Source organism: Alosa sapidissima, chromosome 21, assembly GCF_018492685.1.
Source record: "Alosa sapidissima isolate fAloSap1 chromosome 21, fAloSap1.pri, whole genome shotgun sequence".
In the NCBI taxonomy this organism is placed as follows: domain Eukaryota; kingdom Metazoa; phylum Chordata; class Actinopteri; order Clupeiformes; family Clupeidae; genus Alosa; species Alosa sapidissima.
In genome coordinates, this window is record NC_055977.1 from 8,564,878 (window position 1) to 8,590,357 (window position 25,480).

Consider the following 25,480-nt stretch of genomic DNA (forward strand, 5'->3'; position numbering starts at 1 on the left):
ACTAACTTTATTAGTTAGTCAAATGTTATAACAATGTTTAACAAAACAAAACTTTATTAGTTAAAAATTAATTAACTTGTTAACACTCAGTGCCGAACAACTCTCATCCTGTTTGCATAAGCAACCTATCCAAAACTGCTATGGCTATATGAATCTATTGTATTTGGATCTTTACTATAAAGCGTTATTACCGTTTACTGTATATACACATATATTTACATATGCTTCATGTAAATACAAGAGTATATATAGATTTTACATCTTAAAGGTGCTCTAAGCGATGTTACGCAGTTTCTAAGGTAAAACAGTTTTTGTCACATACTGCCAACATCACCTCACCATTTGCTAGCTGCCCTGAATAAAAAACGCGTAAAACGTAACGTAAAAAAGCGCGGTCTCTTTGGACAGCCCAGGCTCTAAAAACTGTAACAAAATCAACTTGGTCCAGCCTGGACCATAAAAACATAAACTGTTCCAGCCAATCATCGACGAGATGCGCGTTTAGGAGAGTTTCGATTGCATGGGAGGGAAAGGGAGGGAGTGGCGAGCTAGCTCTCTGTTTTATTTGAACGTCAACAGAAGTGATGTTACCCAACATCTCTTAGAACACCTTTAATACCAATGTATATGATACATTTCTAGATTAACATGATCTCTTGAAATCCTAGTGAAATGAAGCGTCTTGGATTATCACTTTAATATGTTTGTGTGGGCCAGGGCTGAAGATGCAGTGTATGTGATTAAGAGCAGGTCCTCACATGATTAATGGTAAAATCATTTAAAAAAAAGAAACAGTTAGGCAACAGATACAACATTTCAAAACCAAAGACAAAGGTTACTTCAGACATATTTTATACTGTATCTATGCAAAATTCCTTCATCTTTTTATCAATTTAGCTAACTCTGTTGACATAAATTTAGTTAACTCTGTTGAAAAAATAAGGTAGGAGGGCCTGTTTTCAGATGCATTCACATTTATTCACAAAATTATAAAAACAACTCTTGCCAAGAAATTATTTTAGGCAACAGTAACAAAATTATAAATAAGTAAATAAGTAAATAAATAAATAAATAAATAAATAAATAAATAAAAGAAATAAATATTTTATGACACTGTTCCCAACTCTCCAGCCTCCACTCACTAATCCTTTTCCATAATTCCACTGAAATGATGAATAAGGAAAGTGAAAAGAAGCTCACATTTAGTCATTGCATTGTTACATAGAAAGAGTAAAAATCTGTACAGACGACTCTTCTCCAGACTATACAGTAGGTTTGTGTTGGTTTTATATATATGCATAAGGTTCCACAGCTGGGCTAACGTTGCCTCCGATCCGTGCTGGATCTTATCCAAAGTCAGCGAACTCTAGGGAGGCAAGCTGCGGCTATTTCCTGTACAGTGTTAAAGCGTTGTAAAACATTGTTTAAAGCAACACGATGTAGTTCTTTTACTTCAAAACAAAATAAAAAACAGCTTCAAACTCATTTTGATTCTACACTGACTTACAATCAGGAAAATAGAGTCTCTGACATTGTCAGTGTTTGCCTGAAACAGCTGGTACTGCACTACAGGTATGTAACAGTATTGTTATGAGTAGGGACATGGCCTTTATTGTTGCCATTAGATTAATTGAGAAAACCCTTAGCGCTAAATGGGAACCTAGTGCATTGAAAATGGGTGAAAAGCGTAATTCCTACATTGTGTTACTTTAGCTTGGGATTGCCATGGAGACAGAAGAAGCTGCTTTTGTTGTAGGAAAGGTGAAATACATCAGGCGACTACACGATTCCAACGGGAATGTGATTATTTTGCTATTTTCTGTCAGTGCAACACATTACACACATTAACACAATACATTTACACAGAATCACAACTGTGGTCCTTTTCACATTTTAAGGTGGACTGGAAAGGTGCCTGTGAATAAATATTTTTACTTTAAATAAATATATTCATATTTATTATATATATATATATATATATGTATCCTATTTAAGCAATATGGGCAAAAATAAATAAAATGTGTGGCATATCTACACAATATTTGGGCTATGGTAAAAAATAGAGATGTGCTGTCGAATAAAGCAGATTTGTTGTTTTTTTCCCCACTGAATCACATTACTCCACAAAGAACGTATAAAGTGTCACAAAGGGGTATTCAGAATTCACCCACGGAGCAAGCAAATACAAACCGATGCAAAATGTCACTCAAGTGTTATGGAGAACACCACTCCAAAAAATACTTCCCATCAAGTCAATTGATTCAGCCTTTGCAAGACACTGATGGCCCCATTTAGAAGTACTTCACAACACAATAGCAATAATTTTCAAATAGAGAATTGAAGTTCTCAAGATGTCAAAACCATACAATGTAAATGTCTAATTGATCTACTGTAGGTGATCTAAGACTGGAATTAAATTACGTTATTACATCTACTAGGTAGTTAATCACTAGCTTGTCTATAGAAAATCTTAATCGTAGCTCTATAGCAGAACGCTAATCTTGCAAATGTCTCCTAATTTAGGTTTCTAGAAGCAAAGTACTTTGTGCTTTTCTGTTGCCTTGGATTTACAGTGATTGTCACTTTCCATATTATCTAGCTATATTATTTAGACAATCAATGTACAGTACACTGCCAAAAGTATGTGAGAGGAAGAGCTTTCATTTATCTATTGTTGGTCTGATAAGGATAAAATAATAATTTATCTCATTGATCATACTGTAGCAGGCATGTCTATCATTTTTCCTTTTCTTCTGATGTCTGTGCTTTGATATGTTTTGCTATCAAACATACCTGAAACTGATTTAAGCAACACAATGGTAAAAACTACATTTATATAGTCATATATTTAGGTCACTGACAGCAGCCAATAATTTTTTTTTACATTAAGATGTTACACAAAAGGATGCTTGAGGTCTATGTGTGTTCATTTAGACACTTTGGCATTGCTCCATGTTGTAAAGCCTTTCAATAAATAGACAACTTAAGGCTACAAAATGGACAAATCCCTTTTTAACCTAATGTAAGACCGCTAAAGCAAACCCAGAATTCACATCTACAGTGACATATTAAAAATAAGTTGTTGAAAAATGTAGGATAACTACAATATTGCACCTTACGTCCGGCTGCTTGGACCCACACCGACCGCACTGTGAGTCCAAAAAGCTCCTCTTTTACAAAACATAAAGGATGACACACCAGGACCAGCAATCCTACTTGAGTTCATCTCACACCCCTGTACCCCTGTTTGTTTCTTCTCCTAAACCTTCTCTTTTTCTGCTGAACTGCTGGACTTCCCTGCCGTTGGGGCTCCATCTTCAGCTGGCTTTGCTGAGGGCGATTTGGCCTCGGCTGGTGCAGGAGGAGCTGGAGGACTCTTTGTGTCAGGAGCTGGTGCAGGAGCTGGACTCTTAGCTTCTGTTACAGGAGGTGCAGCTGTTACAGGAGGTGCGGCTGGACTCTTAGCTTCTGTTACAGGAGCTGGTGCAGGAGCTGGACTCTTAGCTTCTGTTACAGGAGGTGCAGCTGGACTCTTAGCTTCTTTTACAGGAGGTGCGGCTGGACTCTTAGCTTCTGTTACAGGAGGTGCGGCTGGACTCTTAGCTTCTGTTACAGGAGGTGCGGCTGGACTCTTTTCTTCTGTTACAGGAGGAGCGGCTGGACTCTTAGCTTCTTTTACAGGAGGTGCGGCTGGACTCTTAGCTTCTGTTACAGGAGGTGCGGCTGGACTCTTAGCTTCTGTTACAGGAGGTGCGGCTGGACTCTTAGCTTCTTTTACAGGAGGTGCGGCTGGACTCTTAGCTTCTTTTACAGGAGGTGCGGCTGGACTCTTAGCTTCTTTTACAGGAGGTGCGGCTGGACTCTTGACTTCTGCATCTGGTTTAGAAGGAGTAGCACTCTTCGTCTCAGCTGGAGCAGATAGCGCTGCTGGAGTTTTGGTCTCCTTTTCTGGGGCTTTTGGAGTGGCAGCTTTTGGCTCCTCTACTGGTTTAGCAGGACTTTTTGTCTCGGCGGGTTTGGATGCAGGACTTTGACTTTTCATTTCTGCAGTTGGTTGTGGAGCAGCACTCTTGGTCTCTGCGGGTTTGGATGTAGGACTTTGACTTTTCATTTCTGCAGTTGGTTGTGGAGCAGCACTCTTGGTCTCTGCGGGTTTGGATGTAGGACTTTGACTTTTCATTTCTGCAGTTGGTTGCGGAGCAGCGCTCTTGGTCTCTGCTGGTTTAGGGGCAGGACTTTTACTCTCGGCTGTTGGTTGTGGAGTCGGCTTCTGGACCTCTGCTGGACCCTTGGCCTCTGCGGCCGGCTTGGCAGCTGGAGCTGTGGCGACATGCGTCACTGTCTCCACCGGTGATTTCGCCGTAGGCTTGCTGGCGGGGGTTGAAGTCGTCTCTGCGAGCTTGGCAGGGGCAGGTGCTGGGGCTGGGGCAGGTGCTGGTTTCGCACTTAATGCCGGGGCCTCAGTGGGCTTGGAGTCTGAGCTGGACGCGGCCAACAGAGGCGTGGTGGAGGATGTCTTGTCCTCCCCCGGTGAGCCCACGTCGTTGGCAGTGGCGTTGGCAGCTATCAGGGGCACCTTCTCCTTCACGGGCGAGTCAGACAGCGCCGTGGAATCTCCCGGCGGTGGGGCCTCGCCAGACGGGTCGACTGGAGCCAGGGCCCCGCCGAAGCTTTGTGCGATCTCGTCAAATGTGCGGCCCTTCGTCTCCGGCACACGGAAGTATGTGAAGATGAAGAAGAGGATGAGGAAGGCCATGAATATAATGAAGACGTAGGGGCCACACAACTCCTGTGAGACAAATACAAAGGATACAGCTGATTTACAATGATGGGAAAGCATTTGGCAAGACGTACCAGTATATACTGTACATTCTGCAGTTATGACCAAAGGAGTTTGTTTTATATTACATCTTTATTATAACATCATATGCATATGCATGAATAAAGCTCTAGAGAATTAAAATCAGCTACACATACCGAAAAAGACTCAGTCTCAAAACGGTAGCAATTTTGCTCAATATTTCTAAAAATCAATTATTTAAGCAGCTATTCATTAATGACTCAAACAGAGCTATGATGAATCATTAATCATTTATGTTAATTACGCTAATTTCTCATGTCTTAGATTACATTACAATCATGTCTAAATGACGGGGATGATAAATTACACTGAGATGCATGTAGACAGATGGGAGTCTTCAAAAAGAAATCACCTCCAGTTTGGGAAAGCTGACTCCCACCAGGAAGTTGGCGGTCCAATTGGAGAAGCCGGCCACGGCCATGGCAGCTGGGCGGGGTCCCTGGGAGAAGAGCTCGGCCACGATGAACCACGGGATTGGACCGGGCCCCAGCTCGAAAAACGCCACAAACGCAAACACGGCCACGATGCTCAGATAGCTCAGGGATTCGATGTGTTTCTGAGAGACGGAGAGAGAGAGAGGGAGAAAGAAAAGGGAGATTGATCCATACACTCTTACAACGAATGTGTTAGAAACAACACAGTTTGTGTTGACCCTATCTGGACATAGAGATAGAGAAATTGTGTTATTTTCAACACATTTGTTTTAAGAACTACTGTGCCAAGAGAGTTTGTGATATGGACAAGGGAACATACCAAAAAGAGGGCTATGGCCATCAGAAGGGAACTGATAGCCATGCCAGCCAATCCGACGAGGTGGAGAGTCCTGCGTCCCGCCCTCTCTACCAAAAAGAGCTGAAAACAAAACAAAACAATTACTACAATAACACTATTCCACAATGCATTGCTATGAACCTAGTTAGTCAAACAAAGTGGCTTCAAGCACAGACACAGACACACACACACACATAATTTAAAGGGGAGATAATTTGAGTGTGTGTAATGTGTCATTTGAGTGTGTTTACATGTGTGTGTTTACTTATCTCAACAGGGACATAATGGTAAAAATGTACACTACTGGTCAAAATTTTGGAGTTACTTAGAAATAATTGCAAAAGGGTTCTCGACTGTTGTAAAAAGAAATGCCTGATCTTTAATGCAATATTTACATTGCCCATTATCAGCAAACATTTATCCAATGTTCCAAAGGCACATTCTTATCCAAGCACATAATGTAATCTGAAAACTGCTGCCCTGATTAAAAAAACAATGCAACTGATCTCAGCTGGTATTCTGTCTATAATGGAATGGAATGGAAATTTCTAAGTGACCCCAAACTTTTGACCGGTAGTGTATATATATATTCACTATTCGTACACATGCACACACGCACACACACACACACACACAGTGTAAGTTCAAGTAGAAAACCTTATGTACTTACAGACACCACGGTAAAGACGGTGTTGACAGCACCAGCTCCGATAGTGGCTATAATGGGCTCCTTCACCCCAGCAGACTCAAAGATGCCGGTGGAATAGTAGAACACCTGCGTAAATAAAAGAGTTAAAACTCTGGGTCAACTTAACAACAACTTGCATGTGTACTGCTTTATCAAGGAATCCAACGTGCTTCACAGTGAAAAGGGTACCTCAGTAACCACCACCAATGAGCAGCAACCACCTGGGTGATGCATGGCAGCCATTATGCACCAGACACCATTACCATTACTGCAATCCCCGACTTGAAAACAAAGATGGCTGCGCCCTGTGTTTGTGTTAAGTAGTTATTTTACTCTTAAGTGCTATTTTACTCTTCTTTTTACTGCTTAGCAAATGTGAATGTCCATTTCAATAACTCATACACATTCCAATGCCTCAAAGGTATGTGTTATGTTGTCTTGTTGTTTGTGGAATATCGTGGAATGTGTTGTTTATCCGTTGGTGTTGGTAAAAGTGGCTAGCAATGTTGCTATGTTGCTAAAAACAAATGGTAGACAACGCACGTTACTCGAGGTGAATACCATGCTCTCCTGACTCATGCGCTGGGATGACCGTAAACGCAAACCGGAACGCTTCTTACGAGGAAGTGACATCATTTCACAAGTTACGGGTTGTCGCAATGGACATCGGGAAACCCCATCTCATCCACTGGAGGTGCATGATGGGAGTTGTAGTCCACTCACCGCATTGATGCCTGAGAGCTGCTGGGAGAGCTGGAGCATGATGGCGATGAGGAGTGGTTGGCGGTAGGCGGCCGTGCGGAAGAGCTCGGCGATGGTCACCTTCTTCTCCATGGCCATCTTCACGCTCTCCTCCTTCATCTCCTGCATGTCCTTGCTGACGTCCTCCGTGCCACGTAGACGCACCAGAGCTGGCCACCCAAACAGCAGGACACGCGTAAAGAATCAACACACGAAACACAATAATGTCAGTCAGGCACCAAGTTGTTCCATGAAACTGTATGAAGACATGATGTTTGGTGGCCTAGTGATTTGGGGTCTGAGTCTCCACATGGAACAGCGGAGAGTGCCTTACACATAGGATATGACAATGGCACCACTCCGCTCTGAAACCCCTTATTGTCAATGACTTGCACAGCGCAAAACTGGTTTGCTGCTGCGCTGAGCCAAGTGCAGCGCTAGCACCAGCTTGCCGTTCAGCTAGCCCTCACGCACACCCAGTCAAAAGTCAACAATGCTGAACTTTGACCTCGGCACGCGGTGGCGACTACTGTTTCGTGCTGAACGCAGCACATATTGCTTCCTATCTGAAAGCCCCAGAGGGTTGTGAGTTTGATCCCAGGGTCAGATGCTAGTGTGCCCCTGAGTTGGCCAACACAGAACAAATAACTTCTTTATCTGACAGGAGCTTTAGGTGAACATCTATTGTTGTTAGTGTATACTGTACATCAAACATCTACATGTACATGTAGCACTATTGTTAGCATGTTAGTCACATATTCTTGATGTAAGAAAACAGAGAAAGGGAATTGTTTTTTGTAGTGCACTTTAATTCACTATGGAAAAGAGTGTCTGCTAAATGTAATGCAAAATACCAGAGTGGACTCTGTTATTGTTGTGAGTTAACTGGGTACTTCAAATGCCAGCATAGTTGTTAACAGTGAAAGAGGTTTAGAGGAGAGAATGATCACTCATTCTGTTCATCTACTGAGGTTGTAGGCAAGTGACAGCACCTGCTGTGTTGGGCTCTACTTCACTTCTCAGCTCAACAAGCTCTTATCTCCCTCAGTCTAGGTTCCCAAACTTTTAACAGACATGTACCCCCTGAGACATTATGATCTTCCGGAGTACCCCCAACACCACCAATTGCTAACAAGTTTTTTTTTTAAATTGTTTTATTAATATTTATTTTTATCAATTTTGTCGAGAATAGTGAATAGGATCATAAACATATGATACAAATCTCATCAATAGTCAACATATGATAGGCCTACAAATGTGCTGAATATAATGATTTTAAATAGATCTGCACCTAATCTCACACAGATCTTATCTGCTAGGTGCTTGTCTTTTCCTTGTAACTGGAGATTTAACTCATTGAGCTTTCCAAATGTATCTTGAATTGTGTGCATGTAATTCTTGAATTGTGTGCATGTGTGCGTGTACATGTTTATGTTTATGTGTGTGTGGGTGGGTGTGTGTGCGTGCATGTGCTTGCATGCGTATATATGTCTACTGTGTGAGTATGTGTCATATGTAGGATTACTGTGAATGTATGTGTGTGCGTGTGTATCTGATTATGCACATGTGTGCATATGGAATGGGTTTACCCTCCTTTCGGGGGGTCCAGTCCAGCAGGGGGGCTACAGATCAAAACGAAAAACGATGGTTCCATGCTATCCATGTGGGGTTACATGCCCACCAAGTTTCGTGTACCCCGGTCTTTCAGTGTCCCGGGAATCCTTGTTGGTGTACGCTCACTAAATGTACACATAAATTATTTTATTGTAAGGCCCCCCATGAACGAAAGTCCACGAAACTTGGCATGCATTCGGAGGGTGTCATAATGATCCTACACTTTCAATTTCGTGCAGTTTTGACCATGTCAGCCAGAGATATTGTGATGAAAACACCTAATGTTTTGCTTTTTAATTGTTAACTAGGTGGCGCTATACATGAAATAAGTGGTAATGGGATAGGTTGACATGCCCCCTTAAGACCAACATACAAAAAAAGGTGGACCTCCTAGGCCCTACGGTTCTCGAGATATTGAGAAAACTGTCTCCGGCCACCTACAGGCCAGTTGGTGTATAGTAACATAAATTAATTTATTGTGTGGCCCCCCATGAACGGAATTCCACGAAACTTGGCGTGCATTCAGAGGGTGTCATAATGATCCTACACTTCTAATTTCGTGAAGTTTTGACTATGTTAGGTCACAGATACCTGCGATTACCACACCTCATTTTTACTTTTTTGTGTTTAACTAGGTGGCGCTATACATGAAATGAGTGGTTATGGAATGGGTTGACATGGCCCTTTGAGATCAACATACAAAAAAAATGGTCCTCCTAAACCCTATGGTTCTCGAGATATTCACAGAAAACTGTGTCTGCCCTACCCTCCTTTCGAGGGGTCCAGTCCAGCGGGGGGGGGGCTACAGATCAAAACGAAAAAAGAAGGTTCTATGCTATCCATGTGGGGTTACATGCCCACCAAGTTTCGTGTACCCCGGTCTTACAGTGTCCCGGGAATCCTTGACGGAAATTTGGACATGCGAAAAAAAAAAAAAAAAATCTGACTAAACCTCCGCTTCGCTGCGCGGCGGTCATAATAAATAAAAAAAACTCCTGTTTTTCACGTCAGTTCGCGCCCCGCCTGGCATGTCTCCGCGGCCCACAGTTTGAGAAACGCTGTTTTACCCTCTCTGTCTGGGTCTCCACTCTCAAATATTTTGTTAATGCGGAGAAAATAAGTTTTTAATGTGCAGTGCAAATGCGGAAGTTAAGTTACCAACGCGGGATAGAGAAAACGTTTGAAAAGGCATATGACTTAGATATTTTTTCGCGTACCCCCTGAAATCAGTCCACGTACCCCTGGGGGTACGCGTACCCCAGTTTGACAACCGTGGGTCTAGACAAACAACACCTCCTAGGTATCAGTGCGGGAGTGAAGAAGGGGAGGGAGGGCCACAGGAAGGCTACATCAGGAGCGTAACTGAAGCACTCAGCTCGCGCAGCGTCTGCTGCATCAATTAGATTCCACTATTCACCTTATTCCGTGCGCAAACATGGGGGGCGCTAGCTTTGCCCACATTGTCTCCGAACTTCCGATTGAGCAGTACATCCATTGCGATACATTGAGATAACAGAGCTCTATCGAGATGACTGGCATCATATGTTATGGGTCATCCTAAAGTTAGGAACGTTTATTTAGGATTTTGGTGACTTAAGACATTTCTGTTATACACCTTTCCAATCTGAAGTTTGGAAAACACTGACTTTGGAGCAGCTGTTCTGTAATGACTTTCTAAACTAGTTACCATAGTTACCAAAGAGATAAGGATTTGCGAGTTTCTCCATATGATACAGCGGCCACTGCCACATCGTCTTCCCACTCTGTAGGGCTGAATAGCCTTGGGTAGCGAAGTACAATATTGCAATCTGACCTCCAGATGGCATTTGTCGTTTTCCTCCCAAGTTAGCCTCTCTATCTTCTTCTCAATGAAGCTAACTAAACGTAGCTAGCCGACCGGAAGTTTAAAGACAACGTGGAATTAAATGGGCGGGGCTGAATAAGGTGAATAGACCCTTTCAAGAGAGTTCCATTATCAGCATCATAGTTGGCCCCACAAGGCTTCCGTTTTAACATTTCATATGTTATCTTAATGCAGAGGAAGTAGATTGGGAACCAAATAGAACGTTCAAGCATTGTTTTTGTTTTTATTGTTGAAAGGGTTTATAATCAATGGAACTGGCTATCAAAGATCCTTGATTACTAGCAGAGCCCGTCTACGGAGAGCCTTGCCACTCTGTATTAAGTCCCATTGTACCGAATTTTGGATGCAGTTCCACCAGAGTTCCACTGGGGGCGATCGCCATGAGTGCAGAATGAATGGGAGTCAATGGAGCTAGACGGCTAAAATTGTCTCTTTCACCTGATTGTCGTTGACAAATCTCAGATTTGATTGTAGTTTGTATAACTTCAACATGGGTTATAGGTCAAAAGTTGAATGAACGAGTACTTATGTCTTTTTGATTTCTTACAGGTTGGGTCGTTGTTGCACATAACACGCTAGCATTGTGCTAATGAATGACGTCATTGACACATTTGAAAGGCTTTTAAGAACAATTAAGTGACTTTAAAAAATATAATACTCAACCAAGTGTATTTTCTTTGCCTCCCCTTTCGAATACAATACTCAAATTACTTGAAAAAAAATTATATCCCGAGAAAAGTGGATTTTGAGGGGTACAGCTCCATAGACCTCCATGTGGAACCACAGAAGGAACTGCAACCAGTTCAGAAACCGGAAGTTTTCAGAGTTCTCCCCTTATTAGACATTCTCTGTTACCATAGATAACGACATCGAAGGCGACATCTAGTCAGTATATATCTATGCTCTGTTACTAGCAAAATAGAGTAACGTAATTCGTTACTATGGGAGCAAAACGGGACAGTTCCAGTCTGCATAAGTGGGAGTGTCACCCTACGTCACTAAATAAACTTTCTCTCTTAATAAGCAATAAGAACAGATAAACATAATTGTGTTCCCAGTATTATTGTCTATAATTATGTATGATACCAATGAATCATTCTTTAGGACATGATATGAATAATTTAATTAGTCATGTGAACCGAGCTAGCTAGCTAGCTAACGCTAGCTTAAAATGCTATACAAATGGATGGGAGTATGGCAATACAGCTATGCGCTAACAAGTGACTTGAAGGACTTCGCTTAAACTTAATATACTGTTGCAAATTCACTTGAGTATAAACTATCCACTTTAACTAATGTCAGTAATGTTATTCAGCTAGTTGTAATTTCAAAGAAATTACACTTCTCCGTTTAAAATGTTACCTTATCTAAGAGGCTAGCTAGCATGCTAACAACCGGACAGTAACTGGCAGCAGCATGGTCTGATATTAAGTTATTTTATTACAAATCCGAACACTAAAAAATTACACTTTTAGGCTTGAAATGATCCCAAACACTTACAGATTATGACAAAATTTTCCAAAAAACCCTCAACAAATCCAGAAAGACATAATGACCAATTTATTGGTAAAATTCCACAAATCTCCATTGACATTAGTGCAGCGAGGGTTTACTCTGGTCTGCATAAAGGGGGATTTCCCCCCCTTCCCCTTGCAATAATCGAACGCGGAAGTTGTCGAACGTTTGCGCCTCTCGCTCCGCTTTAACCCTCTCTGTGGCTATGCTTCGCAAATGGAGCGCTTCAGTTGCGGACTCGGCGTAGCCAAGTCCATGAGGTGTCAGGAAAGTGTGTGAATGACCAACTCAATAAGTAAGGGAAAGAATGATTAAGTCCATAAGAAAGTAAAAATAGAGTGAACACAGTGAATCTGTAACTGAATGCAACTGTAGAATGCAAGTGAGTAAAATATGTGACTGAGTTTGGTTATCCTTTCAGAATTAAGATCAGGCTCCTAATGAATGGGGAGAGATTTGTAATTCCTGATAGGAAGGTCATCACGCAAATCCTAGCCTGGAAGCCATCTTAAATTACCACGCCCACAAAATGTTAATACGAATTTAAAAGTCTACATGAATCCATGTTTAAATCTGAATTAATCAGTGTAAATATCTGATAAAAAAATCATTCAAGCAACACTGCAAAAGTCATGAAAAGACTTGTTATCAAAAGACGTGTTAACTTGCTCACTGCACATGCACCAACTCCATCTCTATAAAGTCTCTGATATGTCCTCACCTTTGCGTGCCTTTTCCTCCTGATTGAGGTTGATGAGGAGGTATCGGGGGCTCTCGGGACAGAAGGGCAGCAGGATGCACTGCAGCACCGCGGGCAACACCGTCAGAGACAGCAGCACCGGCCACAGCAGCTCAGAGCCCAGCAGAGACTCCAGACCAAAGATCTAGGAGAAACACAAGACCATTCAGATTACTACTTGCAGGAGGAGGGCCAAGTAGTGTTGATCAGTAATCAGATTCATTAATATTTCATTAATGAATCTGAAACGTTCTGATATCAGTGAAATAAAAAATATAGAGAATGCAAGCGTTTAAAAACATGAAGGTTGAAGGCATATTTCATTTTTGTGACATTGAATGAAAACTGAGACAACTTCACATTGTATCTAACCAGTTTGCTTAGCATCCTACTAATACCAGTGGACACAGGCCATTGCAACCCCCCAAAGAGACCACACAGCAACCACAGTGTCGAAGCAGCTCTACCTGGGCAATGAGGATTCCCACCACCACCCCCAGCTGGTGGAGCGTCCCGAACGCCCCGCGGAGAGGTGTCGGGGACACCTCGCCCACGTACATGGGGGTGAGGCCCGTGAAGATGCCGCAGAAGAGGCCGATGACCAGGCGGCCAGCGATGACCATCTCGAAGGAGGAGCAGAGGGTAGAGAACCCCATCAGAGCACCGCCAATCAGGGCCAGGATGTTCACAAGGAACATGGCCTTCCGCCTGTGCACAGGAGACGGTGACACATCCGGACAGACAGACAGACAGACGGTGGGTTGAATTACAAAATGAGCATTATTTGTCTTATGTCCAAGTACAGTATACATCTTAGCACACAATGATACAAAATGCTTTTGAAAGCAATGAGGATAAAAAAGGGGAATAAAGAAAAGACAGATGATTCTAGCACAAAAAAATCCATCCTGATAGACAAAGATACAGAACAAAATACAGATAGATAAACTCATGTTGAAAATGTGCAGATAGATACAGTAAACCCATGTTGAAAATGGGCAGATAGATAAACCCATGTTGAGAATGTGCAGATAGGATAAACCCATGATGAAAATATGCAGATAGATAAACCCATGTTGAGAATGTGCAGATAGGATAAACAGATGATGAAAATGTGCAGATAGATAAACCCATGTTGAAAATGAGCAGATAGATAAACCCATGTTGAGAATGTGCAGATAGGATAAACCCATGATGAAAATGTGCAGATAGATAAACCCATGTTGAAAATGAGCAGATAGATAAACCCATGTTGAGAATGTGCAGATAGGATAAACCCATGATGAAAATGTGCAGATAGATAAACCCATGTTGAAAATGGGCAGATAGATAAACCCATGTTGAGAATGTGCAGATAGGTAAACCCATGTTGAGAATATGATGTAAGATGAGGACAGAGGGGAGCGATGAGGACAAGCATGAGTGTAAGGCAGTAAAAGGGAGCAGGGAGAGAATGGCAACCGATTGAGTAAGAGTGCACTGTGATGGTGATGGGGGCGGACACTTTGGGGAGAGTGCCTAAGAAATACTACAGCACAATAAACGAGCACAATAAAGCTGGAGTACAGCCAGAGCTCTATTTCTCCCTCAGCAATAATCACAGATCTCTTTCCTAGTGTTTCACAATAAAGTCATGGGTGGATTGGTTCATCTTACAATAATATCTTTGACAATTAACTTCCAAATAACTTCAGGGCATTTAGCAATCATTGCACATGCAGCTAATTTGAGTAAGATCTCTTGCTGAAAAAATGCAATGAGCAGATTGGGATAACAGGGAAAGTTAACCAAGTCATTAATCAATTCTAATACATCTATAGAGCAACATTTTCATTTTCCTTCCAACTTCCTTTTCTCTAATTTTTAATTTTTTTTTTGCTACTGAGCTCCCCCTGCAGTATTTGTATTTTACACAATAAAATCATAAAATACCACTAAAGGCTAGCACCCTTCAAAGACAATTTTCGAAGAGCCATGCCAACTGACAAGGTAATATTACACAATTTAATACAAGTAGGCTATTGCACAATTGCCGTAACGCAATTTGTGATTCTCCGAATCGGGGGAGTGCAAGTTGCAAGGCTGGTTTTACATAGACTAAGTTAGAGCTGTAGAAGGCGCACGATCCGTCTAGTCTACTATCAAAATGTAAAACTAGCATACTGTAGGATGCCTTTAACTCCAGGCTAATTCACTAGCACCAACCTGCCGAATTTGTTGGATATGACTCCCACACTGAAGGACCCGGCCATGCCACCCACGCTGAAGATGGCCACCGCCAGACTCCACACGATGGTGCAGGTGCCTGGCTCGATGGGCTTCCCATAGCGCTCCACCCAGGTGCTGTTGAAGAAGGCTCGCAGTTTCTGACACACAACATGACAGACAGGCATTAGGACCAATCACAAGGGCGCAGGAGTGAGAGACCAGCTGACTTATTACAGCTGATTATTTCAGACTTAAAAGCTATAAAATAAAATAAAAACATGCCAGGCCTTAGCTAGGCATTGCATTTGAATTGCTGTCCATTATACATGGCTAATTATACTGTAGGTAGTCAGAGAAGAGGGAAACACACACACACACACACACAAAGACACACACATACAAAGACGCACACACACACCACAAACTCACTCTCTCTCTCTCTCTCTTTCTCACACACACACACACACACACACACACACACACACACACACACACACACACACACACACCACAAACTCTCTCTCTCTCTCTCACACACACACACACACACACACCACACACACACACAGACCTGTTCTGGAGCATTGATGACACCCGTGTTGTAGCCAAACTGTAGGGATCCGATTACGGCTGTGATCAGGGAGAACAGGAGATAGCACGTCACCTGTTTGGGTTTCTGATGGAGGCCGACGGAAAGACAGAAAGAGAGCAGACATATAGGTATGAGATGCACAGGACACAAACAGGGGGAAAACAATACTTGCCCTCTGTGGTGACTCATGCTCCACTCAATCCTAATTGGGTGATTTTATCCAGTGACATTTGCAGAGGCTTACGGCCAGGCTACACCGGGCACATAACTGCAGCGCTCTGTTCACGGAGGGTCTGCTGCTAACAATTAGCTTCCACTGTAATCAATGGAACCTGCTACACCAGACGTGATAGCTACGCGGTGTTTCTTCGTTACTAAAGGGTATGGGGATTCACAACGAAAATAAAGAAAAAAAAAAGAAATCAGAAATCATCAGAATATCAGCATCGCCAAAATTGTTACTTTACAGTTTTTTACAATTGTTTACACACGTTTTCAAAACTGTGTCTATTTTTCAAAACTCCACACACAAAACCCACAACTGCTCACACAAAATGCAAAATACCCCAAATCTCCAGCAAAATGACACACAACATTCAAAATGTCAAAAACACATGTTTAAAGCAAAGACGCACACACACATCACAAACTCTCTCTCTCTCTCTCTTTCTCACACACACACACAATGTTTGCACAGGTTTGGCAAACATTCGCCTCACATTACAAACACTTTTGTCATAATATGACATTTTGGATACATCATGTACAGTACACACTGTTGCTCAAAATCTAAAGCTCTTCTGTCTTATGCTTTCTATATGTATTTATTTCCATACAAGAGTGAAAGTTACGGTATCAACAAAGAGAAGTTGAAATACACAGTAAAAATGCAAGCAATATTGAAACCAAAAATAGTGATTTGTCCCAAATAATTTGCTGTTGTGAATACAGTATTTTACAGCAAACAAGAAAAAAAGCAAAGAAGAATACAGTGACCACCAGATGTACATGGAGTTTTGAAAACACTGATTTTGTTTTTTCTAAAGACAAGTGTGTGTGTGTGTGTGTGTGTGTGTGTGTGTGTGTGTGTGTGTGTGTGGGGGGGGGGGGGGGGGGCTGGTCGTGTAAGACAAATTTTACATAAAGTCAACTTTTTGTAGAACATTACTGTAAGCTAAAGTCCTATTACTGTATTTTCTCTATTTTCAAAGTATCTGCATTGGTTCTGAATATTTCAACCGGAAATCCTCTAGGAGCAGATTGAAAGGGTCTATACCTACAGTATATAGAGAGTATATCTATTCATATACCTATACTAAGGCAATGATTGGATGGTGTTCAGTAAAGTAAAGAGTGTTTGCACATGTGAAGAGAAAGAGTGAAGCACTGGTGATTTAGTGTGGCATTTTGATGGGTTGTGTTTGAAGAACGAAATCAAGTTACTTCCTGTTAGATTTTTGTGTGTTAGGTAGAAAATTGTGTGTGGTGTTTTGCAAAATGTGTTTTAGTCAGTTGAAAACTGAGTCAAACACTGAGAATTAGTGTATGGTTTTGCAGATTTGGTGTCGGGTTATGATGTTTGGAGGACATGTTTAGAAAATTGTGTGACAAGCAAAGATTTAGTGTGTAAGCAGTTGAAAAAAACTGTAAACATCACTATCGGCCCAGAATTTCACAATCGGTGCGTCCCTAATAGTCATCATTAAACAACACACATACCATACTTTTCACCATGTAAGTAGGCAATGAGATTCATTTTTAACATGAACTACGCACTTAAAATGTTGTAGTCTTCTTTGGAACGATATCTCCACACATCTTCATAAGCTGTTACTGACAATGGCATTCTACCTATTAGTGACCTACTTTCAGGAGGCTATTGACACGTCTCCCCTGGGTGTGTGTTTTCTTTAGTGCTTCCTGTTGCATGCAGGTTTAGAGGCCACCGCCAGCAGCTTGTGCTGAGACTGCACTATGCCTTGAGCTATATGATCCCTCTCCCTACAGTTTCACCGGCCAACGCAACCTCCCATGTCCTCCACAGGCCAGACGAGACCACACCCAGTATGACAGTTACATTACATCTATTCATTCATTTGGAAGACGCTTTTATCCAAAGCGTCTTCCAAAGTTAATAGAATGACACGTAAGCTGAAGGAGACAGGTGTGTCTGAAGGAGACTGACCCTGTAAATGAGTTTCTCTAGGGTTGTTGGTGCAACACTGACTGACAAAGGTCGTTGGTGCAATTCCCAAGGTCATTCATGCTGGTATCCATCTCCATTGTGCTAAGGAAGGAGTCAATATCCAATCAAGTCTGTCAACAATGGACTAAATGTGACACTACAGTAGGCTGTATTACAACCTTATACACACATTGTGTTTTAGCAATTATACCTACAACAGTAAGTATTTACTGTTCTTTCTGCAATGAATCATGATTAAACACATTTTAAAGTACAAATCACATATCCTCAAGTTTGACTAAAAACAGTGTACAGCAGAATAATTCAATCAGTCTTCAAGGGGATTGGGGGCAGTTGTAGTCTTCTGAATGCCAGCCCCAACAAAATAAATTAAACAGCAAATAGCTTTACCTTACACCTAAGCCTTTTTACACTGGGGTGAGAAAAAATTAGTAGGGATTGCAACAATTTCTTAGTCTTTTCTTATCTGGCCTTGCAGTAATAAACCTGTTTTTTTTTTGGATTTTCTTGCACTGATAGTTGACAGGATAAGTAGCCTAAGCCTAAACCTTCAGAAGACTTCACTAGCATAAAGGAAATTGAATACAAAACTAAACCCACTACTCCCCCAAGACATAACGGTCCCGAGACAAAACTAGACCGACTACTACCCCAAAACATATTGGTCCTGTGACAAAACTAAACCCACTATTCCCCCAAAACATATTGGTTCTGTGACAAAACTAAACCCACTACTCCCCCAAGACATATTGGTCCTGTGACAAAACTAAACCCACTACTCCCCCAAAACATATTGGTTCTGTGACAAAACTAAACCCACTACTCCCCCAAAACATATTGGTTCTGTGACAAAACTAAACCCACTACTCCCCCAAGACATATTGGTCCTGTGACAAAACTAAACCCACTACTCCCCCAAGACATATTGGTCCTGAGACTCACTTTCTGCATTTTCCCTCTCTCTCACTAGCCACCCCTCTGAGCGTCTTTAAACCACAACAGCTTAGTAAAATGCTGTACCAAATGCAAGCACCTTATCATATCATAATTCCAATCACTTGACAAGCTGGAAAAGTAGCCCGTGTTTTGCAGTATTACTACCTTTGGCAGTATCAAGGTCACTCACTGCATTGACCTGCCTTAAAGGCCCGCCTGTTATTGCTTTTTAATATAGCTGCCTACACCCTTTTCCTCAGGCAAACAGGATATAACAAATAAAATGTAAGCATTCTATTACTGTCAAAACACAAACATAAATGTGACATAATATCCTCCCAATCATTGTCTAGATAAGAATCTTTATACGGCAATAGTGTGCAATGCATTGTGGAATATTTATTTCCACAGTGAATAACTTGATCTCATGTATTAAAACTATAGCTATACCACTACTGGATTATTTTACAATTAACCCTACGGTAGTGTGTGTGTATTTTACAATTAACCCTACAGTACTGTGTGTGTGTGGGTGTGTGTGTGTGTGTGTGTCCTCTCTCTCTCTCTCTCTCTCTCTCTCTCTCTGTTCTTCTTCTGCTTAACCCTTAAAGGAGTACCGTCACACCGGTGTGACGGGAATGTTGGGAAATTAACATTCTAAAGAATATCTGGGTTCATTGAATTCAGCATAGAATTTTAGAACCTTCAATTGTTGCGGAACTTAGAATGTTCAAAAACCTACACCTTTAAGGGTTAATCTGCCCAACCTTACTTTTTCAGTTCCACCCATGTTGTCATAACAACGGCCTGAGGGTGACAGCTGCATTGACATCCGCTAAAATAGACCAAAACCCAAAGTGGCACACCCGATAGTCACACAAAAGACACCAAGGCACAGGGGATGCAGGCTGCCTTAGCATGGGGTTGGCTGGGTCTCTTCTTGCTGTTGAATTACTGTACTCCCATGACTCACACACAGTACTGTACATGGAAGTTATACCAATCTGACTTTGATTCAGTGAGGACTGACTCACTCACTATCGAATCCAAACTGACAAAATAACCCTTAGGGATTATATTAGGGTCTCTAAGGGACTGTGCGATATTTGGGGGGGGTGGTAAGAGAATTTTTTAAGCCTTAGGGGAAGGCCCAGGAGAACATTTTTGGCCTGGGGGGAGGGCCGAGGAAAATTTTTTTTTCCTGATCCATGATATTTTTTCCCCCTGATCAATGATCCGTTTTCGAGATTTTAAAAGGTTTGTAGGCCAAAACATGATTCACGTCGCTTTAACAGAGTGGGCGAGTCCAAAAAGTCGCAACCCTACCTGAAGCTTGCAGGTTTTAAAACATGGTGTCTAACAGTGTTGCGCAGTCTGCCCGAAATTAAGCGGTCGCCCGCAGATATGAGTCATAAACAAAATATGATATTCGGGTCATTGGCGGGCGGGTCAGTTAAAATAATTAAAATGTATATTTTCTACAAATAGGCCTTCTTAAAATATCACGAGAAGGCTAGCATCAATACAGTAAAGTCAACAGTAAAGAAGCTGAAGACGCGAGTTATAATAATAAAGACACCCCTTCAGGAAAAGCGATATAGGTTATGGGAAATATTGGGAAAAGTTCTTAAAGAAGATGACAGTAGTACGTTATGGTCTATGTAGGCCTACTTCTTGCGAAGCCATTTAAAAGTAGCCTATGATAGCCAAAACGGGCAGCCTGCAGGAATAAATGTTATGGCACAGACTACACAGCCATATCTACCGGTATGTATAGGTTCGCGCATGCATAAAAGTTACCTTAGTTCGTTGTGTTTGTGACTTTAAGCAGTGGATGTGCTTTAGTAAAGCTTTGTGCTTCATTCAGCATTATAAACCAGTTCTTACCTAACGTTTTGACCAGCAATGTATCTCTCTTGCCTACCTTACCTCACCATTTCTGTTTTCAAAAGAAAGATGTATGTCCATGGCCTTCAAATCTTATCCTAGTGTTCTAATCCTTGGTGGTTGTGTGCGTGCTTGCGCTCTTATTCTCATTCTCTCTCCTGCGCAAACATTATGTCCTGCATGCCTACTGCGTGTAGCCTAGTTCTACTGCATAAAGTTTCGCAAATAAATTAGTTTGTTTTACAGAAATGGCCAACTGTCACACTGCATGCAGGCTATAACCAAAAGCACACATTTTGTAAATAAGCGGGTCGGATCGCGGGTCGGCTATAATTTTGTCCTAATTAATATTCGCGGTCCGAGTTGCGGTCGGGTTGATTAAAATATCGGGCGACCGCGGGCCACTTGTGACCAAATCCGCGCAACACTGGTGTGTACCCGTGTGTGTGTGTGTGTGTGCGCTTATGACATTTGCTGGCCGTTTTAACCTTGTAAACGTTTTTCGACCAGTTTTATTTGATTCACGTAGGGGGGAGGGCCTAGGAGAATTTCTTTGAGCCGGGGGGAGGCCCCTGGGGAAAAAAAATGACCAGGGGGGAGGGCCAGGCAGAACATTTTTAACCCCCCCCCCCCCCCCCTAAATATCGTACAGTCCCTAAGCATAACTAAGCATAACTAACATAAACACATACATGTGAAAACGTTTGGCAACACTGATAGCTGCTGCGAACATAATAATTAATAATGCTAAGTTTCATGCAAAACTAGACTGCTTATATAATTGTAACATAATGTGGTTTCATAAATTGGACAGCCCTGACTTTCCGTTTTTGACAGTGCATGTCACATCTCCCCACATGTCAAAACCCACTCTGAGGTCTTTGTTAAATGAACATTGGAACCATGAATCCAATATCTCCCTGACCGTTTGACAGGGACATATGGATGACTCTGCCTCTAGTGAGGATCAATGGTGGGCAATGCAAAGCATGCTTCTCAGTCCGTGTCAACACTATGTTTCATCTCACAAAGCCCAAGCTTACACAAACACACACCCATTTATGTGCAAGCATGCACACATCCACAAGTGCACACCGTTATAGAACATGCTTGCATGTAACTACCAAATGTATAGATTGATGGGGATGAGTCACATCAGACCAAACCACCATGTGCTGGAATACAGCTCAAGAACCTTAAGTGCAAGACCTAGTGATCTCATTTGTGTTAGGAGAGATATGTTGTCAATAAGTGATATTAATTGTGCTCAGCTGTGCACATCTTTATCATAACATCGACATCATAAATTACAACATAGACACACACTCACCGGTTCTCCCTCCATCTTGAGTGAGAGCAAAAGCTGTTTCTAAGATGCGTGGGCTCCCAGTAGAGACAGCACTGGATGAAATACACGATGGAAGAGAATTACTGTGATCAGCACCACCCGTAAAGCTGTCGAAAAACGCACGTGATGAGGGTAAGACCGATTTGAAACATTCAAAAGTACAACAGGTCCTCCAACGATGCCAACACCCTGAGAAGCCTACACCCACTCTTTGCCTCGGTTGAATTATTTGTACTGCTACTACTACGATACTGCAAGAGCAGCCTACCGCCCCAACAGAGGGCCAGATAACCAAACCAAACCAGATGATGTACACATATTACTCAAATAACAGTAGGTCAATCGATGATATAACAGTTTTAAGAACAGTAGGCCTACACATTAGATCTATTTGAAGATAACACATTTAATCCCACGTGCCATATACTTGATCAAAACAATCACAAAATGAAGGCAGAATTTGAATGTTTTACCGTAAATTTGGTCGTGACCGCGCTTTCCACTGACCCACTGGCACCAATGCTGTCTGCAATCTCGTTGGTATTAGTCACACACACAGTGGTGGCAAGACTATCTGCACGTTTCCCGGCTCGCCCCCGCCTACCATTACAAACAGAGATGCTGCGCTGCTTTCTCTTTTTTCGTGCGTCTGTCCGTGACCCGCTTTTACATCACATCTCGTGACAGCTGCTCCGTCACAGCCCAAGCCTATGCACCCTGTTCTCGTGATCCAGTTAATTCACGAATAAAGTGTGAGGCTCGGGCGGCCGTTCACTTCCCGGTGTGCGACGAGCGGACCCGATAACCCTCCCATGATGCATAGCGCCAGCGACCTTGAGAGTACCAGCTGAGGGATGCTGCTGATGCAACGCAGCCGGGTACCACAGCGCCCATCACGCGGGGAACACTAGCCTGCTGGACTTCAGGACTATTCGGATGAAATCTCTTTCAAAATCACAGTCCTGAAGTTCCTCTGATAGTCTATTCTGGACCCCGCTTGGTGGTTGATGCTATATTGGCAAAATAATAATCATGACATCTATTGAATAAGCCTACACATGCATGGACATAGGCAGGTCTGTTGTCATAAGATGGTTCCTCGCATGAGGATCGACGCGTCATTTTCCAACTACAGAAAACACGGAACATTCCACAGTCAGTAAACCCATGACATCATATCACCAGGCTAAACATAACCTGTAGGTTGCTATATCGACGCCCTGAACTTTCCATAGTTAATTTTATTTGACATCAGTTTTAGTGACTACTAAAAGCTAATGTTAAGTAATTTAGTGAACACTAGGCAACCTTGCGTAATAATACCCAATACGATATGCCTGGTTGCTATTTCTGAGGTAGGCTACTTGGCTATTTCTTGACAAGTTGATAGAGACAGAATCACTACCAGGAGCTCTTTGATGGTAGTTTTATTACATATAAAGAGCAGAACAGTCCGTTATTGGCCAACTGACAAATGACAGGACATCTTTCAGGCGTGACAACAGTGCGACCTGTTACAGTAATAGCTTATGGTGAAAGTGGTAAAAGTAGTTCTACCATAATCTTTGGCAACCTATATTTGCCTAAACTCTTCAACATTTTCTAGTTTTTTATTGTAATGATAATGCATACCATGCATATTTGTACAGTGTTATTAATTTATAATATATAACCTATTAATATATAATTTAGGCTATATATTTTTTGTACATGATTGATCATATTTTGCGCACTCCAGGCAACAGAGGGCGCACTAGCTGTCTGCTTTAATGTTAAATTGCACCATCTGGCGTTAAAACCATGTTGAAACCATCAAGCACGAGAGACAGAAAAATCAATTGAAGGTAGGCCTAAACGTGTAAAACGTGCCAGGGCCAATTTCTTCAAAACGAAGTGAATTGATCGTATGAGGAAAACAACGATGATAGCTGATGTGTTTTAACCCTCGAAATGTGAAAGAAACCCACAAATAGCTGTTCTCAAATGACTGCCTTTGCTGTTTTTCTATGTGATTTACCATCCTCAGTCTCCAAGTTAAATTCAGTTAAAGTTTTAATCAAGATCCTCAAAATAAATAAAATTTTTGACGATCTGTCAAGTTCAGAATGTGGATGCCAGCAATCCATCCCACTCCATGAAGAACTAGTGACAGGGTTTCTTTATATCCATGTATATTTTTACAGGAAGCACACAAGCATGCAGTTCCTGGTTCTGGAACTTGAACAAGATCAGCCTCACATAACTGACCCATAACTCATAGACCTATAGGCTGTCTCAAACCGCCTACTTACCTAGCCTACTATGTAGTGCAGATATTGGGACAGTAGGCTACTAATCGAAAAGTGGGCTCTAACATCGGAAGTGCTCAGTGCACACTAGCAGTGTGCTGATAGAAGTATTCGGTTTGAGATAGAGCCACAGCCTCTTTGTCAAATATCCAGGGGCGCCACCAAGTGGTGGCCACAGGGGTGGCTGCGGCCACCTCAACATAAACTCTGGCCACCCCTGTGGCCACCCCAGGCTATGTGGCTGACAGACGCAAAATGTGTCCAAATTCACACCCATTATTCTCTGTTGAATTGCTCACAGACTTATCACACATAAATCACACAGATATCACGTAGAAGAGCAGAACCTGAGCTCTCCTATGATATTAGCGGCTAGGTGTTATAAACAGTGTGGTGTGATAAACGGTTCACGAGAAAATTAACGTTGGATATACATGGCATTTCATATTTCCATTGTGCACACAGCACAAAATAATAATTTAATTTAAAAAAATGAATTATGAAAATGCATTCAAATGGAGAATATAGCGTTTTGGAGCCAAACTATTCTTATGTGGCCCTAATATATTATATGCGATATATTACTATTAATTTAAATACCCCCCCCCCCCCTGCTGGCGCCACTGCAAATATCATTCTCCTTACCTCCCCTGGCTGATCCTTCAGTTCAGGCTCGAAATAAGCTGTTCACTATTCCAGCCAGTCAACAACAAGAGACATCCATGCTCCTACCTTGAGGTGTGTTTGACTGGATGTTCATCTTAAATATCAACAATGCTGGAGCAGAATGGTTTCAAATGTAGCCTGTACTGTATGTCATACCAGTGTCTATACAGTTGCAACCACAATACAGAATACCTGTAATTCTTCATCAAGGTCTAAAGGTGATGATACTTGGTAGCCTGGCTCCGCCCTCCTATGTACAGTACATCCGCTCAATTTTCCCTTCAGTACGTCGTCTGGGTCTGCGGTATTTTCGCGGGTTTTCTCCTGCAAAATTCTTCAAGTCAAATCAGCAAACAGAGGGAGTGACTGAGAACGATGACATTGAGGTCGTGCGCTAGTTTGAGCCAGACATACATGTACGTCACGACCAAACGTTAGCGATTGGTTATGGCAGCTCCAGAGTGGCTCTGGGCAGATCCAATAGTTATTAAACTTCAACAGAGTCTTCAAGGAAGTTAACTCTTGGCAATGGAAAGTGGCCAGATTCTTGTACATT

At 42.0% G+C, this 25,480-nt stretch overlaps 1 protein-coding gene across 2 annotated transcripts; it reads right to left on the bottom strand.

The window, feature by feature from the left end:
• Positions 1 to 3,040: 3,040 nt before the first annotated feature.
• Positions 3,041 to 23,037, bottom strand: slc2a3a (solute carrier family 2 member 3a). 2 transcript variants are annotated; one of them, XM_042077730.1, is made up of 12 exons: positions 22,444 to 23,037; positions 21,953 to 22,077; positions 15,573 to 15,677; positions 14,999 to 15,159; positions 13,261 to 13,501; positions 12,776 to 12,938; positions 7,044 to 7,231; positions 6,303 to 6,407; positions 5,615 to 5,713; positions 5,214 to 5,417; positions 3,577 to 4,789; positions 3,041 to 3,528 (listed from the first exon to the last, which is right to left on the bottom strand). In XM_042077730.1, the coding sequence occupies exons 2-12, from the start codon at positions 21,965 to 21,967 to the stop codon at positions 3,260 to 3,262; spliced, it is 2,763 nt and encodes a 920-aa protein (XP_041933664.1). In that variant the 5' UTR covers positions 21,968 to 22,077; positions 22,444 to 23,037; the 3' UTR covers positions 3,041 to 3,259. The 2 variants fall into 2 exon arrangements, with proteins under 2 accessions (XP_041933664.1, XP_041933663.1); XM_042077729.1 differs by having other exon boundaries at positions 3,041 to 4,789; positions 22,444 to 23,036.
• Positions 23,038 to 25,480: the final 2,443 nt, after the last annotated feature.